The sequence below is a fragment of the Psittacula echo genome, assembly GCF_963264785.1.
Source record: "Psittacula echo genome assembly, chromosome: 2".
NCBI classification, from domain to species: domain Eukaryota; kingdom Metazoa; phylum Chordata; class Aves; order Psittaciformes; family Psittacidae; genus Psittacula; species Psittacula echo.
Window position 1 is genome coordinate 152,917,232 of NC_137737.1, and position 18,394 is coordinate 152,935,625.

The 18,394-nt window shown below is 39.2% G+C and overlaps 1 protein-coding gene across 1 annotated transcript in view; it reads right to left on the reverse strand.

Moving 5' to 3' along the window:
* Positions 1 to 5,025: 5,025 nt before the first annotated feature.
* DNAAF11 (dynein axonemal assembly factor 11) overlaps positions 5,026 to 18,394 on the reverse strand; it is a gene marked incomplete at both ends in the record, with an annotated part of 31,427 nt that continues 18,058 nt past the window's right edge. Inside the window, 2 exons of the mRNA XM_080609735.1 lie at positions 5,026 to 5,212; positions 12,773 to 12,858. Of these exons, the coding sequence (XP_080465861.1) occupies positions 5,026 to 5,212; positions 12,773 to 12,858 (273 nt within the window). The remainder of the gene's footprint in view (positions 5,213 to 12,772; positions 12,859 to 18,394) is intronic.

Below are 18,394 nucleotides of genomic sequence, written 5' to 3' on the forward strand. Positions count from 1 at the left end.
TCCTCTGCCTTGCTGGAAAGCGCTGCGTGGTCTCCTGCATCCTCCTGCGGCTCAGGCTCACGGGGCTCGGCAGACGGCTGCTGGGGAATGCTCTCGGCCGCCGTGGGGCTGGGCTCGGCCGTGGGGCTCGGCTCCTCCGCCGCCTCCTCCCGCTGCTCGGCAGCCGCCTCCTTCCCTTCCTCGGCAGCCGCCTCCTTCCTGGCCTCCGGCCCCGCTCCCGCCGCCGCTTGGTCCCCGGGGCCGCTCTCCCGGGCCGCTTCGGCCGCCGCCGGCTCCCGGGGCCGCTCCCCCTCGGCTCCCCGCAGCCTCACGAAGACGGCAGCGAGGACGAGGGCCAGGACAGTGAAGAGCAGCGGGACGGCCAGGTACAAGTCCACGGCCACGTCCGTTCCGCCCTGCTGCCGGAGCCCCCCCGTATCGCAAGCCATTACCATAAAGTACAATGAAACAAGAACCTTAGCCCAAGGCCCACACTTGATAAACACTAACACAGCAAATACCGGCTCTAAGTAAGCTACAGCATACTGAAACTGTGGCATCAAGAGAAACAACTTTGAGAGCCCATAAATCAGCATTGTGCCTCAGTCAGATCTGTTGTTATCTCAACCCTTCAAGCCCCACGTTGGGCGCCAAAAAGAACTGTCGTGGTTTAAGCCCAGGCCGTAAATCAGAGCCACGAAGTCCACTTCCCCCCCCCACCTTTCTTCCCTCCGCTTCTGGAGGGACGGGGAGGAGAATCAAAAGAATGCAGCTCCCACGGGTTGAGATAAGAACAGTTTAATAACTAAGGTATAACACAAATCACTACTGCTACCACTAATAGTAATAATGATAAAGGAAATAACAAGGAAGAGAATACAACCGCTCACCAACCGGTACCTCACCCCCACCCTGCCGTGATCCAGCCCTTCCGGGAACTCTCCATTCTACATCCTGGGCATGACGTGCTGTGGTATGGAATACCTCTTTGGCTAGTTTGGGTCAGGTGTCCTGTCCCTGCTTCCTCCCAGCTTCTCCTCCTCCCTGGCAGAGCATGAGACTCACAAAGTCCTTGGTCAGGGTAAACATTCTGACCCACAACTGAAAACATCGGCTTTATCAGTATTATTCCCAGGCCGAAAGTCAAAACACAGCACTGCACCAGTAGAAAAAATGACTGCTACTGCTGAACCCAGGACAGTATGAAATATCATTTTTTTATCCTATATCCATTTCTAACTGCAACCGAAGAAAATGCATCAACTTAGGCTGATGGGTATGTTCTGCTTTTCTTCAGTGCACTTCAGGATAGACTGTTTATCTCTCATTAAACATCTGTGGAGAATCATGAAGCCCTTTAAAGCAGCTAAAAGTCCCAGAATTCAATGGCACTATTTTGTTTCTAACTGCTGAGGTTTTTGCATTATGTTTTTCACAATTAAGGATACAGCACTTTCAACAAATGTATCATGAACTCGACTATGTGCTGAGGGATATAATGGGCACTATCTGAACCTACAGTACCACTTAACGTATTTTAAGTGCAGTGTTAGTGATTCAGCTACAAATGCAGCTTATTAATTCTCTGTCTTAAGGATGAAAACAAGACAACAAATATTCTTTGAGGCTTCTTGACTTGAATTTGCTTGCTCTACCAATTTGCCTAGAAGAAAAAGCTGGTTTGAATTTGAAGTGTTTTCTTTCTGCAGGACCAAACCAAGTCTTCCTTTACAGAGAATCACAGAATAGTTGGGGTTGGAAAGAACCTTAAGTTCATCCAGTTCCAACCCCCTGCCATGGGCAGGGACACCTCACACTAAACCATGTCACCCAAGGCCTTATCCAACCTGGCCTTGAACACCGCCAAGGATGGAGCACTCACAACCTCCCTGGGCAACCCATTCCAGTGCCTCACCACTCTCACAGTAAAGAATTTCTTCCTTACATCCAATCTAAACTTCCCCTGTTTAAGTTTGAACCCGTTACCCCTTGTCCTGTCACTACAGTCCCTGGTGAAGAGTCCATCCCCAGCATCCTTGTAGGCCACCTTCAGATACTGGAAGGCTGCTCTGAGGTCTCCACGCAGCCTTCTCTTCTCCAGGCTGAACAGCCCCAACTTTCTCAGCCTGTCTCCATACGGGAGGTGTTCCAGTCCCCTGATCATCCTCGTGGCCCTCCTCTGCACTTGTTCCAACAGTTCCATGTCCTTTTTATGTTGAGGACACCAGAACTGCACACAATACTCCAAGTGAGGTCTCCCAAGAGCAGAGTAGAGGGGCAGGATCACCTCCTTTGACCTGCTGGTCACGCTCCTTTTGATGCAGCCCAGGATACAGTTGGCTTTCTGGGCTGCGAGCGCACACTGCAGCCGGCTCATGTTCATTTTCTCATCAACCAACACCCCCAAGTCCCTCTCTGCAGGGCGGCTCTGAATCTCTTCTCTGCCCAACCTGTAGCTGTGCCTGGGATTGCTCTGACTCAGGTGTAGGACCTTGCACTTGGCATGGTTAAACTTCATCAGGTTGGCATCAGCCCACCTCACAAGCGTGTCGAGGTCCCTCTGGATGGCATCCCTTCCCTCTGGCGTATCAACCGAACCACACAGCTTGGTGCCATCGGCAAACTTGCTGAGGGCGCACTCAATCCCACTGTCCATGTCACCGACAAAGATGTTGAACAAGACCGGTCCCAACACCGATCCCTGAGGGACACCACTCGTTACCGGTCTCCAGCCGGACCTCGAGCCATCGACCACAACTCTTTGCGTGCAGCCATCCAGCCAGTTCTTTATCCACCGAGTGCTCCACCCATCAAATTGATGTCTCTCCAATTTAGAGACAAGGATGTCATGTGGGACAGTGTCAAAGGCTTTGCACAAGTCCAGGTAGATGACGTCAACTGCTCTGCCCCTGTCCATCAGTTCCGTAGCCCCATCATAGAAGGCCACCAAATTGGTCAGGCAGGATTTCCCCTTAGTGAAGCCATGCTGGCTGTCACCAACCACCTCCTTGTTTTTCATGTGCCTTAGCATGCCTTCCAGGAGAATCTGCTCCAAGATCTTGCCAGGCACAGAGGTGAGACTGACTGGTCTGTAATTCCCTGGGTCATCCTTTTTCCCCTTCTTGAAAATGGGGGTTATATTTCCCCTTTTCCAGTCATCAGGAACTTCACCTGATTGCCATGATTTTTCAAATATGATGGCCAGTGGCAAAAAACTATTTCAAATTCATTAGCAAGGTAATGCAGGTGATTCAGCTTGCTTTTTCCTTGAAGTTTCTCTTTGATTTTCTTTTTCTGTACCTGTGGCCTTAAAATTGATAAAAAATCAAAACATATTTCTTTACTGTAGAATTAATTGCCCAAATAAAAGGCCAAAAGACATTCAAGCGCATGTATATCATTACACCAACTCTTTTGTCGACAACAGAGATAACAAGGTTTGATTTCCTGTGGTTTTATATTATAGGACCATTTAGGTTGGAAAAGACCTTTACTTTCATCGAGTCCAACAATTAACCCGGCACTGCTGACTCCACCACTAAACCATATCTCTAAGCACCACATCTACACATCTTTTAAATACCTCCAGGGATGGTGACTCAACCACTTCCCTGGACAGCCTGTTCCAGTGCCTGACAATCCTTTCAGGGAAGAAATTTTTCCTAATATCCAGTCTAAACCTCCCTTGGCACAACTTGGTGCCATTTCCTCTCATCATATTACTTGTTACTTGGGAGAAGAGACTGAGAGCCACCTCACTCCATTCTCCTTTCAAGTAGCTGTAGAGAGCGATAAGGTCCCCCTGAGCCTTCTCTTCTCCAGACTAAACAACCTCAGTTCCCTCAGCAGTTTCTCATCATGCTTGTGCTCCAGACCCTTCATCAGCTTCATTGCCCCTCTCTGGACCAGCTCCAGCACCTCAATGTCTTTTTTGTAGTGAGGAGTCAGTGAGGAGTACTTTTTAGTGCTCAGTGACAATTTTCACTAAATTTAGAGGAGCTGAGTATTTCTTTTACCTTCTCTTCTGTCAAATAGGGTAAAAATAGCAGAACCGGCATTCAAAAGCAGAGCTGAGATGAGAACAGCATGAGCCCCGTTTTCTCAGGAAACCAGACCAAAAAAACCCAATACAAAACCAAAAGAAAACCAAAGAAATCTGGTCTTGCCAAATTGCAGTAATTTTTTAATGTAACTCAGTATATATTTGTTTTTTGATGCTGCCTGTTTCACTCATAGAGCAATCCAGCAGCTCTATGAGTGAAAAATATAATGGAGTCTTTGGTTGCTAAAAAAGGTCTGGAAGGCAGGGAAGGGGAAGCTCATCCCATTACAGCTGCTCAACCCTATTTTATCCAACTGCTAAAAATTAGCCTTGATATTTTTAGGGGATTCTGAAAAAGACTGAACAGTTGAGAGCCTCTGCATGATGAAGAGCAAGAATGGTCTGGCTGATTTCTCCCAGCTCCCATGGTGTCACATCTGAGGTACTGTGTTCAGCATTATTCTCTCCCAAAGTCTTCAAGAAGTGGCATTGTTATACCAGATCCAGAATCCAGGAGCTGTGCATTATGCTGGAAATTTCACTGCTGTATGATAGATTACAGCAATGTGTCTCACTCTCAGAATATATTGTTGTCTTTTATTGCTGCCCTTCATGAAAAAAGAAAACACCAGAAGAATACGTAGAGCTTTTTGCTATCTTCAGTTTAGTGAGAATAATCATAAATCTTGTTACAAGTGCTTTCTTCCTTCCTTTTCTCTTTTCCTACAGTAATATGTCATCTTTCAATCTAGACAGTAAATTCTCTGAAGAGACAACAATGACTGACTCCTATTCTGGTCTGAGACTAAGTAAACAATCTAGAAGGAATTTATATAGCAATATACTAACAGAAAATGCCACAACAAGCACAGATATGACAAAGTTATTGATAAGAAACGTAACAATATTTCCAATTTCAGCTATATTATATTTACTTTACACAGAGGATCATGAAAACACCTCAAGCATATACACCACATATAGAGGGACTATTTCAGAATACTTCAAATTAAGAGAGGAATATCTTCATTATCTTCAAAATCAGCGTAACTATTCTTAGTGTCTGCGGTCTTCTCTGGTTGTAGCTTAATAGGTCCCAGTCCAATTCGTTCCTTTTCTTGGATTATCTTTGTTATATCAGGGAATGAATATTTACTAGGATCCACTTCTAATTTCTCAACTTGTCTGCCCCTGAAACAAGAGGGAAAGAAATGGAAAGAACTTAATTTCAAATACAGCAGAATTATTTCGGGTGCCTGTTTGTAAACCTGTTGGCTTCTGTGTGAGGGTTGTTACTGAGTCCAATTAAACCAGGATTAAGGGTATTGTAACTTGAAAAGTGATTGTTATAAAAAATCTCAGTGTAAACACAGGAAGTACTACAAAATCTCTGAGATTTTATACAAAAGAATCCTTATATTACAAACATCAGAAGTTCATTTTTTAGCTAATTTGCTGTATATCAGAACATGGTGATTGCTGATATCACATTACAAAAGGTTGGCTTTGGATGTAAGACAGGGATGTTTTCATCTAATTGGGTATTTTGTTCTTTTTTTCTTTCTGTTCCTTTTTTAACACAGTTCCTTTCAACTAGCTCTCTATTCATTTCTATGTGACAGATTCGTCTTTGAAAGCAGAAATGCTTTTAAATAGTGAGAAAAAGTAATTATATGGAATTATTTGCTTTTATCTGCTAATTCTTATATTTTAGCAATATGAATCCTCACCATGTTTATGTTATGAACAAAACCCTAAATGAAAGTATAAGACAGGTCAGAGGTATAACAGCATTTCTAGATTCTGTTGCTATGAAGGTTTTTCTTTTAGATCACACTTAGAAACGTGTACAGGCAACTCAGTAAGGCAACCCATCCACAGCACATGATGATCAAAGATATGAAATATACTTTCTGACTTCCAGCATTTAAAGCCACTGCTTTTTTGTAGTAGAGGAGCTCAACAATGAAATTGAAAAACCTAGCCTGTTTTCAAGTAATTTGTAACTGTTTACATGAAAAATAGCAAAGTAGAAATTTAGCTGTATAATAATGTTCTCATTTCTGCAAATCCCAACACTATTCGTACGCCTTCATACTAATTTACATTTTATACTGAGTGCTACTTTGGGTCAAAGTTCCAAGCTCAACGTTATAAAAGACAGTGCATCACTCTTCAAAGATGTGTGAAAACTCCATGTTTACCCAAGAGATCAGAAAGGTGCATTATTAGAACTAGAATTGACAAAAAAGTGGCAAAGTCACTGGATGAAAGGATGCATTTCTTTGATGACAACACAGGTAATGAAAATATGTAAATAACATCTATTAAAAGATTTTTAACTGAAAGTACCCCATCTTCAGCTTTTAAAACAAAGAGAAAGGTTTGCAAAGCAGATTCCAAATGCTGCCAGTGCTTCTCCATCCAGGCTCTGTGATATATGAGCAGACATCCAAGCCCATACCTGTGTGCAGGATCTCTGTCCCAGAGAAGGAGAGATGCAGAGGGATTCCAGTGAGGTTTCATTCTCTCCTTCCATGCTACACTGAGGAAAGCATGACTAACAAAAGAAGCAGTCATCAGCCTAGCCACCTCATTCATCAGCCTTATGCCAGCAGATTTTTCTTGTGCTATGGGAATTATTTGATCATTTTGCTGAGTGGCAAACAACTACATAAGCACCCTGCTTTAATAATCATAGAATCATAGGATCATACAATAGTTACGTGGCACAAATGAAAACTACTCAGAGAATTTTATGGGTAATGAAGACAAATACAAGAAAACTCCTTTTTCCTTACCCTGAATGTTCTTCAATTTATAATACTACACAGTTTACTGAAGTAAAAGTGGATTCACTTTGTAGTAACATTTTATAAAATGTTCATCCCTAAAACATAAGAGACATTTTTGTTTCCTGTGTAATTTATGATATGTGCTGTGACCTGGAATCACTGCATCAGTGGCTTTTGAGGGAAATCACAAAGAATGCACACCCTGTCCATAATCTTAATCTAATCACTAATCTGATGCATCTCAAAAAAAGCTAAAAAACATAAATATGCAATGGAATTAGACTCATGTTCGAAAATATTTTCCTTAATTTTAAGTATTTTAATTAGTAGTGGTATTTTACAACTCTAAAATTGTACAAATTGCTGGTCATGAATATACAATAAACTATGGAGTTTGACTAGATTTTTGCTTAGGAGCAGACTAAATTCAGTACATGAGAAATTAATTAACAGTGACCATTGAAAGTAACAATCCACATCAACATGAAAGGATTATACACATCTGTCATTCTCAAAATGTAATTTGCACATGTTGTCTAGGAATATCTATTAGCAACAGGCAATAGGAAAGACTGAAAATCAAGCACAGGTGCTTTTTCTGCTGAGAATCTGCTCCTGTCTTAGAGTCATCTATGCAAAAAGAGGCTGAGTATTGATGATGTAAGACTAACAACCTGAAACTTCTGGGAAGAAAGAATGAGTTTTAGGTCATCCAAACATTTTTTATGTATAATTCTGCCTAGCGGAATAAAACTAATCATGTTGCTGAAACTCTTCTATGAGCCACGGTAGATGAAAACAATAACACTTCTTGAAGGACCAGCTACAGCACATCTCTGGAAATCTCAGTGTCCCCAGATTATTTCAATGGCAGGTTAAAAAAAAAAGGAAGTTCACAGTTTTTGGCCCTGTTATCCACAGCTGAGTGTTCTCCACTCAAGGGAAAATTATGGCCTCAAGATTAGAGCACCATGCAAAAATAAATAACACTGGATTAAATAATTTCTTTTTTCCTGGCATTTTTTCCCCTTAGGAATGCTATTTCTATCTCCACATAGTTCAGTGATTCTTTTAACAAAGAAAATGAAAAAACTCCACAATAAAGTCAGTCCTTCCATTTTGCATAACTATAGCAGGCTGCTGAACAATCTGGTGTGTGATTGAGCACATATCTGATAATTTGATATTTCTTGATAATTTACACTTTTGTTCACACAGTTCTTAATCCCCATATTTGCTATTTTAATGACTTGACAGTTACATTCCCCTGTTTCAGCTTCTGAATTTCAATAAAATTTAGATTACTAAAGCTTTCTCATATGTTTGATCCAGAATATGCAGTTTTTGACATCTGATTGAAAGTTTCCTTTCTGGCATCAGGATTTCCAAAGATATTTACAAGTCACAGCCAACAGCTTTGGAGAGACACTTATTTCAGTCTTCTAACATTGTGAATGAAATGGCAGAAAAGTCATTATCATATTAGAAAAAGTGTTAAAAAAACTTTTTCTTGAATAAGAAAATAAAGTTATTCCAGTAAATGGAATGATATCTTATTTGGGAGCTTCAAGAAAGACAAATCCTTATTTATGTATGTTGAAAATTGATTGTGAATGTGTGACACTTGCCATAGTCTGGCCTCAGCTTTTGAAAATACAGGCTTAGAAAAATCTACTAGGTAATCTAAGTAAATAATTATAGTTTTATAAATACTTGGAGTATTAATACATCTTTCATTGTATAACAAGCCTTTCAAATCTCCCTACATAGATGTAGTCTGAAATGCAGCTATGGCTGGAGTCTTCAGTCAGTGGATCATTGGGAAGATAGGAATACACAATGACTGGTAGACTCAAATTCTTTTTTCAAGGACTAAACTACAGTCAAGAAGAACTAACAAATCCTTGGTAAAGAATTCTGATTAAAGATAGGCTGATGATATCTAGGCCATTCTGTTCCAAAAGACAAATGCATCTCACAAATAGGATTCATCAGACTGAGAATGTATATAATACTAGCACCTACGTTTCTCAAAGTTAGACAGAAAATCACAGTCACTGTGACATTTTCAATTTCACTGTTCCATCCCTTAGCTTCTTTTGCACAATCACTTCAAGATACTGAATTTTGAACTGACCTTGTCTGTTAGCAAGAGATATGCTTTAACACACACCTGCATATGCAAACTGATCCTGAATTTCTCGGTCTGCCTATAGTATCATCTTATTTTCACTCTTTGATTAACCCAGAAAAATAAAAAGCACTGTTAAATTTGTCGAAGTTGAGTCCCTAATATGTAAAAAATAGTGAAGTTTACAGTGAAAACACATTTTGTTCTAACAAGGTGACAAGACTTTGTTTACAATGTTACAGAGTGTTACAAAGAGACTTTAAAGTATGTCTCTGCCCTCAGCCTGTTGTCCTTTTGTCCTTGTCACATATGCACAACTGGAAATTACTTTAGATTGTAATGATCAAGAGTTAACTGAACAGAATTTGTGAGAATACTTTTTTCCAGAAGGGCATGTTTCTGAAGTCTCCTCACCCTTATTACAGTTATGGATTTCTAGATGCCTTTGTGTGCAAAGTAATTTTTACTCACTTATGAGACACCTTTTGTTCTTCATTATTCAGATGATTGAGATGTATACCCTCTGCTTTGACCAGCTCCAGGCCTCTATGAGAATGTAAATGAATCTATACTTTAACAAGTAAAAACACCTTTTTAATATGTTGCTTAGCTCTACCTAACTCCACTTTTTGGTCAAGAAGTGAACTGATTACAACTCCTATAAGTCCTCCTTTCCCACACAATGTAACTTGCATTGTAAAAATTCTCAATATCTTCATGACAGTTATCAAACTGGCAGCCAGAAAACCTGACACAGAAAAAGGTATCTTTCATGTATTCTTAGGTATCTTTCTTTAGCTGAAGGAATTCAAGTGTGTGTATATTTACAATTAGAGATATTTTTTGGGTTTCTTTCCTTTTTTCTTTTCTTTTTAATTTCCAACATGTTAAAGGAAGAATAGCCTAAACCCAAGGGTATGAGACAAGGAATATTGACTTCATGTAACTGTCACTCTTAAGATTTCCAGTATGCCTTCAGAAAAGTCAGTTCCTACCTACCCCTGAATTTCACCTATGCGACTGTGATGAACCCAACTTCTGTACCTCAGAGATGAATTGTGAGGCCAGTTACAGTAAAGAATGGCATACTCAGCGACTACATAATGGAGGCTTTGTAAGTATAATAAATCAATCTGTCAAATTCCCCCCATAGGAACTTGTCTCTTTGAAGGTTTGAAATACAATTTTTTAAACAGCCACAGAAGAATCTCTCTCACATGGCAGAAGTAATAATAGTATCATCATGTAATCTAGCTAACAAGAGTTAAAGAGATTTAAAGCACTGCATTATGGTTTAGCAGATTATACGTCTGATAGCATTTAGCTAAGACATCTGTAACTGTCAAGTGTAATCACTGTAATGAATGTTCTTCTGTAATCTAAGAGACAACTATTCAAATTTTGAACATCTGGCTAGTCAGCTACTTTACAACTAAAAAGAGGTCAAAACTCACTATTTTTAGTAAGAACTGTAATTCAAAGGACTTTTTTCCTACTTCTATTTTTGTGATATATATTCCTGTAATATTTTAACACGAAGACTTGCATTTTTCCTTCAAAATCTGTGGTAAGCATATTCATAACTACATAAAACTGCATTGAAATCAAACAGAAATTCATGAAATATCACCATGCCATGGATTATCTTTAGTTCATCACTTAGCAGGAAAGGAGACCATTTCACATTATTACTTCCATTACTTCTACATTCCCATTATTACTTCTATTTAAACACTTACTGTGTAACCACAGCTAAAGGCACACTGACAGTTCAAAGAAAATTCATAATCCTAATCACAGGTTACCAACTCTTTTGTTTTTTAGCAGAATCCATTCTGAAAACAAATTATGTCAGTTACTTAACAAAGAAAAGTCTGATTTTCTCCTGGAAAAAAAACCTAAGACTTCTTTTTTTAGAACCGATTTCTTTTAATGTATCTAATGCTTTAGCTGTACTTCTGTGGGAAAGAACTATTCCTTTTGCAAAGTAGATTCATTTAATAAGACTATAGAACAGATTGGGTTGGAAGGGACCTTTACAGGTCATCTAGTTCAAGCCCCTGCAGTGAGCAGGGGCATCTTCAGCTAGATCAGGTTGCTCAGAGCCCATATGCAGCTTTTCATCCACCAGTACCCCCAGTCCTCCTCCTCAGGGCTTTTCTCAATCCTTTCATCCCCCAGCCTGTACTGATAGTGAGGATTGCACCACCCCATGTGCAGGACCTCGCACTTGGCCTTCCTGAACGTCACGAGGTTCATATGGGACCACTTCTTTAGCTTGTCCAGGTCTTTCAAAATGGCATCCTATCCCTCAGGTGTGTCACTGCTGCCTAAGAAAAGGGTACAGTGCTTGTGCTCATGAAGAACCTCAACAAACTCTTGAAGTCTCCCTGTCATTTTCCCATCATCTAGGCCATTCAAGAAAAGAAGTCATGACTGATCTTTATTAAAAATAAGACGTAATAGCAGTATACTAAATATTGAGACCCAAGATCCATGATGCTATTTTTTACTAATAGTTTAGCCTATCCATCAACATTCTCCACAAAGAAATCAAACAAGGAAACAAATACAACACTAAATATAAACGGCTTATCAAAATTTGTTGTTACCTTATCTTATTCTGATATGAATACCATTGCCTATAGCAAGAGGAAAGGGAAGATTAAGAGATATATCATAGTATTTGTACTTAGGTCCAGTCTACAGTCATTTTTAGTACTTCCTAGTAACTGGTGCAGTGCTGTGTTTTGACTTTTGGCCTGGGGATAATACTGATAAAACCGATGTTTTCAGTTGCTGGTCAGAATGTTTACCCTGACCAAGGACTTTGTGAGTCTCATGCTCTGCCAGGGAGGAGGAGAAGCCGGGAGGAAGCAGGGACAGGACGTCTGATCCAAACTAGCCAAAGAGGTATTCCATACCAAAGCACGTCATGCCCATGATGTAGAACTGAGAGTTCCCAGAAGGGCTGGATCACTGCGGGGTGGGCGCAAGGTACCAGTTGGTGAACAGTTGTATTCTCTTCCCTTGTTATTTCCTTTATCATTATTATTGGTGGTAGCAGTAGTGATTTGTGTTATACCTTAGTTATTAAACTGTTCTTATCTCAACCCATGGGAGGTGCATTCTTTTGATTCTCCTCCCCGTCTCTCCAGAAGCGGAGGGAAGAAAGGTGTGGGGGGGGGGGGGGTAGACTGCGTGGTTCTGATTTACGGCCTGGGCTTAAACCACAACATACATCTACAGCAATGGCTAATAACACTTGCTAAGAGTAAAAACAAAAAATAGTGCATCACTGATGTATGATTCTGGCAGTCATTAACTGTGAGACTTCAAGAGCAGGAGTTTACATCATATTTAAAAGGGTAGATCTATGTTATAAAACCTTGCAGAACTCCATTTCAAATGTACTTTTTAGTGCAGTAGCTCAACCAGTAGACTAGTGAGAAGCAATTCACGAGAGGGATTCATAATCATTGCTTTCTAAATGGTTTTCAGACTTGAGCTACACAGCAAGGAGCTCTGCAGATGTAATTCTCAGCAAGTGATTTAGTTTCGGTGTATACCAGCTTAATAATCTGAATAAGCTGATGGAACAAAACTGATAGGCAGAAATAAGTGCTCTTTTGGCTCTGCTGCTGGAGCAGATCGCTTTATAAACAGCACCAGGCAGGCTATTAGCTTTTAGACATAGTTTTACTCTATACAATTCAATATTTTCATACTTTCAACGGTAACATAATAAGAAGCATACATTTTGGCATGTGAGTAACACATGGAAAAAAATAAAATGAAATTAATGCAGAAGAAAAAAGGAATTACCTTCTTGCATTTTTTTGCAGTGCATTGCAGTCAGAATGCTTAACTGAAGTTGTTGCTTTTTGCTTAGGCAGGATTATTTCTTTAGCCTAAAATAAAAATAGAAGAATAATTCTAATAGAAGTTGATACTTATGCTCACAAGCATTTATATAATCTCCCAAAAATAGGAAAACTAAGAGAGTCTGAATAAATTTTCTCTTTTGACATTTACTTTTCTGTCAGATTTTAACACTCTTCACTCAGCATGAAACACATGCATAAGGCAATTTTAACCAAATCATCTGAATGGAATTATATTTAAGTATATATATGGGTCTATATATACATTTTTAAAATATATACATCTATTTGTATTTAAACGTATGCTGTCTTGTTTAGTACCATGTTAACAATGCACACTACTAATTTTCTCCACAGTGACTAACTGGTTCATGATGTGCCTCTCACTTGCATTTCGCTTCTGGTATCCATGTGCTAGATCAGACATTTTAATTAAAAACTCAGCTGCAGTCTGGACTCTTTAAAAAAGGGACAAGTGACCAGAAATGGACAAATGACCAGGAATTCCCTCAGCTCCTTTGCTAAAACAGAATCTCAAGTTCAAAATCCAAGTGAATTCTCCTTCTCAAAGAAAACATGTCCATTGCCATTTTTTGGAAGATGTGTTGTTGACAAAAGGGAATCTCATGGCAAAACCATATCTCTTTCCTCTCTTAACAACATCATAGCAGAGGAACCCCTTAAGCACTTGAAAGGAAGGAGAACAGGAACTACGCCAAATAGTAAATTTTATTGACTATTTCTTAGTGTAATTGATTTGAAAATAGTCTAGGTTAGAAGACCAGTGAAGTTAAAGTCGCTGTTCTGAAATAATAGGACAGAGCCTGAAGCTTCTGTTGTTCATCTCTGAAATCCATTGTGAAGAGGCTGAACCCCTCTGATTCTGTGTTTACTCTGAAGGAAAGACTATTTCTTTGGATCCTACCTCTCTTCTCAGGAGGCCCTTTAGTGTTCTGTTCTTTTAACAATAATTCATTCCTTTGATCCCCTTGAGATTAATTTTCCTTATTTTGCCCTCAGAGCACATCATCAAGGATGGTGAGTAAATTTGCTGATTCCACAACCAACAGAAAAGGTTTCCTTGACAAGAAGTGATCCTGGCACTTAGGGAAGGGTTAGGATTTGCCTACTAAAACATCTATTAACAAGTAGCTTAACATAGAAGTTCTGCACAAAAGCTGTCCTCTTACCTCTATTCAAGAAAAAAAATACAAGTTATATTCTCTAGTTATTCTTCTTTTTGAAACACAACTCCATATAAAACAATGGTATGTGAGTTTCACCACACCAGTAGCTGACTGATTGACATCCCTTAGTGATGGTGATGGTGATCAAGTGAGGACAACTGTTCTGGAAAAGAGAACTACCGTAGTTTCAACTGTGGCTGAAACCAAGATTTTGGGCTTAGCAGAAAGATAGCTGTCTGAAATATAAAGCCTGTGATATACAGGAAGATGGACTAAATTAATATAATGAAGCTGTCTGAAAGGTATTCTATGTAAATATTTCTAATATTAGTATCAATCAGAAAATAGAAAGAAGACCCCTTTTAACATCATTATCAGAAAATTCTAGAAATTGATGTGCTAAGTAGAATCTGGAATGATGAAAAAGAAGGAACAAAAAACCCTAGATTTTTAAGCTGAGTCAAGCTAAGCCATCTTTTCAGTCTGCATCTTTTTCCTACAGTGACTCTTTCCTACAACAGGAATTCCACTGAGCAACAGAGTTTCCCTGAAACATTTTTATTCTGAAGGATGAATAGGTTTCTAGTGTTCCACAGCTGTATATCTCCACATGCCTTTGATGGTAATGAAATATTACTGCATTTACCATACCTAGATAAGAGAGAATTACATAATGTAATTCTATCAAATAACCTTTCCACTGACATGCATAATATATACCACTCCAATTTTTAAATTAATTAAAGAATCTAGCTCTCATTGATCTTTAAATTCCTAAATGCTTTTGAAGGGCCAGGCAATAAAAAGCTGTCAAAATTCATTTGTGACTGCTTATATAACAAAGAATTAATCAAAAAGTCCAAATTTTTCTCCCTGATTCATTAAAATAAGGACAGTGAAATTTCAAAACATGTCATGGAATGTTTCAGAACCCTAAATGAAAACTGCCTGTTAGTAACCCTGGGTTTTGATGCTTTCTCTCAGACATTAATTAAAATGCTATTGGTGCAATCTACTGATGACATTTTACAAAATTGTTGATTTAATATGCCAATTTTGGTCAAAGTCTATTAAAGAAACTCTGAGGTTTTCATTTTCCTGCATCATCTGCAATGATGACACTGCCAGAGCCAAGAGGTTCAAAATTTGAAAAGCTTCATGTCACAAATATTTTTCCCAGAAAATGAGGCACGTCCAGGGTAGTCACTATCAACTCCTTATTCATGAAAAATCTCTGTAAGATGATTATTACAGTATAAACACTACACTTTAGAAGTGTCACTGTATCATTTCACTGAATGTTGTGTCCTTCAGTTTGTCTTGCTGACCTTGCAAGAAAACATGGGCAGATGTTGCCTCAGAAAGACACCCATTCTGCAGCGATTTGCTGTGCAGTAAATAGTACATTTAAGAAAAATGTTTCCAGAAAAGAAGGTGAAAATTATTTGCTTTCTTTTATTTCACATCAAATTTACGATCTCCAGCATTTGTGCTATGGCAAGGTTATCCAAGAGGCAAGGAAAGAGGTTTTTGTTTTCATTTTAAAGGCCAGGGAGTTGTGATCAGGCTGGAAGATGAATGGTGAAAGGTTTAGTAACCTGATCAGAAACTGACTAAAGCAAGTGAAAACCACTTATTGAATTCAGTTCACTTTCTGTTCTGCTACTGAGAGAAATCTTTTCTGGATAGTATTGCAAGCATATTGCAAAAGACTATTTTTAGTTTAAGAGCATTTTTAACATTTTAATTACCTGAGGAATGTACTAGGTCATTTATCTAGTTGCACATAATTTTATTTTGATACTAATTGTTTATCAGAAACAAAAAGGTTATATATGGTGCAATACAGTCATTAAGCTTGTCTTAACACTCATACAACCTGAAAGAACATGAACGCTGTATCTTAGTACCTTAGTAGAAGATTCACATTAAGTTGTTATCAAATTAGTGTTCTCATTATTGATGACCTCAGCCATAATGTTCTGGAAGAACAGTATCTTTTGGCCAGTTGTTGCTAATCTTCATTCATTGCACTTTGTTTCCCAGATTACATCCTATTAATACCAATAAAATTTCTAAGGATAGAAAGCCTCTGAAAAGGATATGTATCTCAAAAATATAACTCAAGCATTCTAATTCAGTCCTGGGGAAAGAGAACAGACTCTCTGATTGTAATAGTTAAGAGCAATAGGCTAGCATCTGCTACATGCAATTGCTGTTATATAGCATGAATCCAACCTTGGTCAGCAAATCCATGAAGTTCACGGGATCACAGACTCACAGAATGGTTAAGGCTGGAATGAACCTGTGAAGGTTATCTGGTCCAAGTTCCCAACCAAGGCAGGGCCACCTAGAGCACAGGACCATGTCCAGATGGCTTCTGAATATCTCCAAAGATGGAGACTCCTCAACCCCCTCCAGTGCTTGGTCACCTTCACAAGTAAAAATGTGTCCTGATGTTCAGAGGGAACCTCCCATGTTTCAGTCTGTGCCTCTTGCCTCTGGTCCTGTCACTAGGCACCACAGAAAAGAGCCTGGCTCCATGGTCTGTGCACCCCCCTTCAGGTATTTACATGCATTGGTAAGATCCCCTTGAGGTCTCTCTTCTGTAGGCTGAACAGTCCCAGCTTTCTCAGCGTTTCCTCATAGGACAGATACTCCAGTCCCTTCAACATCTTCATGGCCCTTTGCTGGATTCTCTCCAGTTTTTTCACGTCTCTCTTGCACTGGACACAGTACTCCAAGTGCATCTCACCAACTCTGAATAGAGTGGAAGAATTACCTCCCTCAACCTGCTGGCAACTCTCCTAATGCCACCCAGGGTACAATTAGTCTTCTTGGCTAGAAGAGGACACCACCTCTACAAGAGGCTCATGTTAAACTTGGTGTCCACCAACACTCCCAGGTCCTTTTCTTCAAAGCTGCTTACCAGGATCCAAGTTTTTGGATCCACTGACAATGAAGATATTAGACCACGCTGTATTTCATTCATGCATATCTCCCTGTGTCCCAGCTACACAAGCAGTTTTTAACCAAACCAAGGCAAAGCTCAGAACATCAACTCAGTTATTCTGTTCTCTCTCCTCAGGTCTCACAAGTATCTGTGAATCATGACATTCTGAGATGAAGCAGGTTTCAGACTCTCAGACTAGGTAAAATATGTAGGTGAAATAGAGGTGAATTATAAAGTTAGTAATGGAATACAGCCAGTTCTCAATCACAATATGAAGAAAGCATATTCATTTTGCTGATTTAGGTATGACTTTCTAGGAAGGCAGCAGAGTTTAATATATACAGAGGTTCTCTGAAACATTTACATTTTCTAATGTACTGATTATCAACAAAGAGACTAGTAAGATGCATGAGTGATAAAAGTATGTTATGGGATAGCAAACTGATAGTACTTAAAACATCCAAAAGGCAATTAAATTGTAAAACTGTTCAGCAACATTTGAAAAAACATTATCCAAAATGGCAAATGTCAAGGCCTCAGTTTCAAAGCAATAAATTTAGGAAAGCATAAATTATCATATGAGTGAATTTTGTACACTAACAAAATATGGGTCTTAACCAAATGAGTACAATTTTCAGCATTATTCAAGCTCCTGGTGAAACTGCGTGCTTGATGCTCGAGAGACAGTTTGTGATTTAATGAGAGACAGTCCATGTAGGGGAAGACAGATGGCATGGGACTGGAGTGTAGAATAAAACATAGAAGGTATAGAACCACAAGTGGAAAAAGACAAAAGCAGAAACCTGTGTTTTCAGTTATTTTTTTTAGTTCAGTTTTAGCTACTAGTTGCATAGTCTTAGAATTAAACAAGAGCACAAAGAACTGACCCCAAATAGTAGCTGAAGGTTCCTCCTTCAGAAGAAAATGCTGTAATTAATACATCTTGGCAAATTCATCTGTGGTACCCTGTCCCACTGCTACTACCCAGCAGAGAAACTTCCTAGAGGCCAGAAGGGTAAGCCTAGAGTTCCAAAACTTTATTTTTTTCCTGGAAACTATTGTTACTCTATTTCTGAAAACCAAAAATATACGATGTAGTCCTAGAGAACTTAAAAGCACCCCAATCTTACAAAGTAAGGGAGGAGCAAGGTGTTGAAGTTGATTAACCTCTCCCATCTTCCACTGGACCAGATTGCTCAAAGCTCAAATCAACCTGGCCTTGAACACTGCCAGGGATGGGGCAGCCACAATTAGATTCTCTTCTCATGAAGATCACCTGAGACATGAGAGGAGTACATCATACCTGTCTTTGACCCAAAATATAATCTTCATACATATATGTGCCACATAATTTTTAATAATTGAGTTGTATTTATTATTTCATAGGTGAAAAAGAAAAGTAGGTAAGTTGCTTATTTTCAAT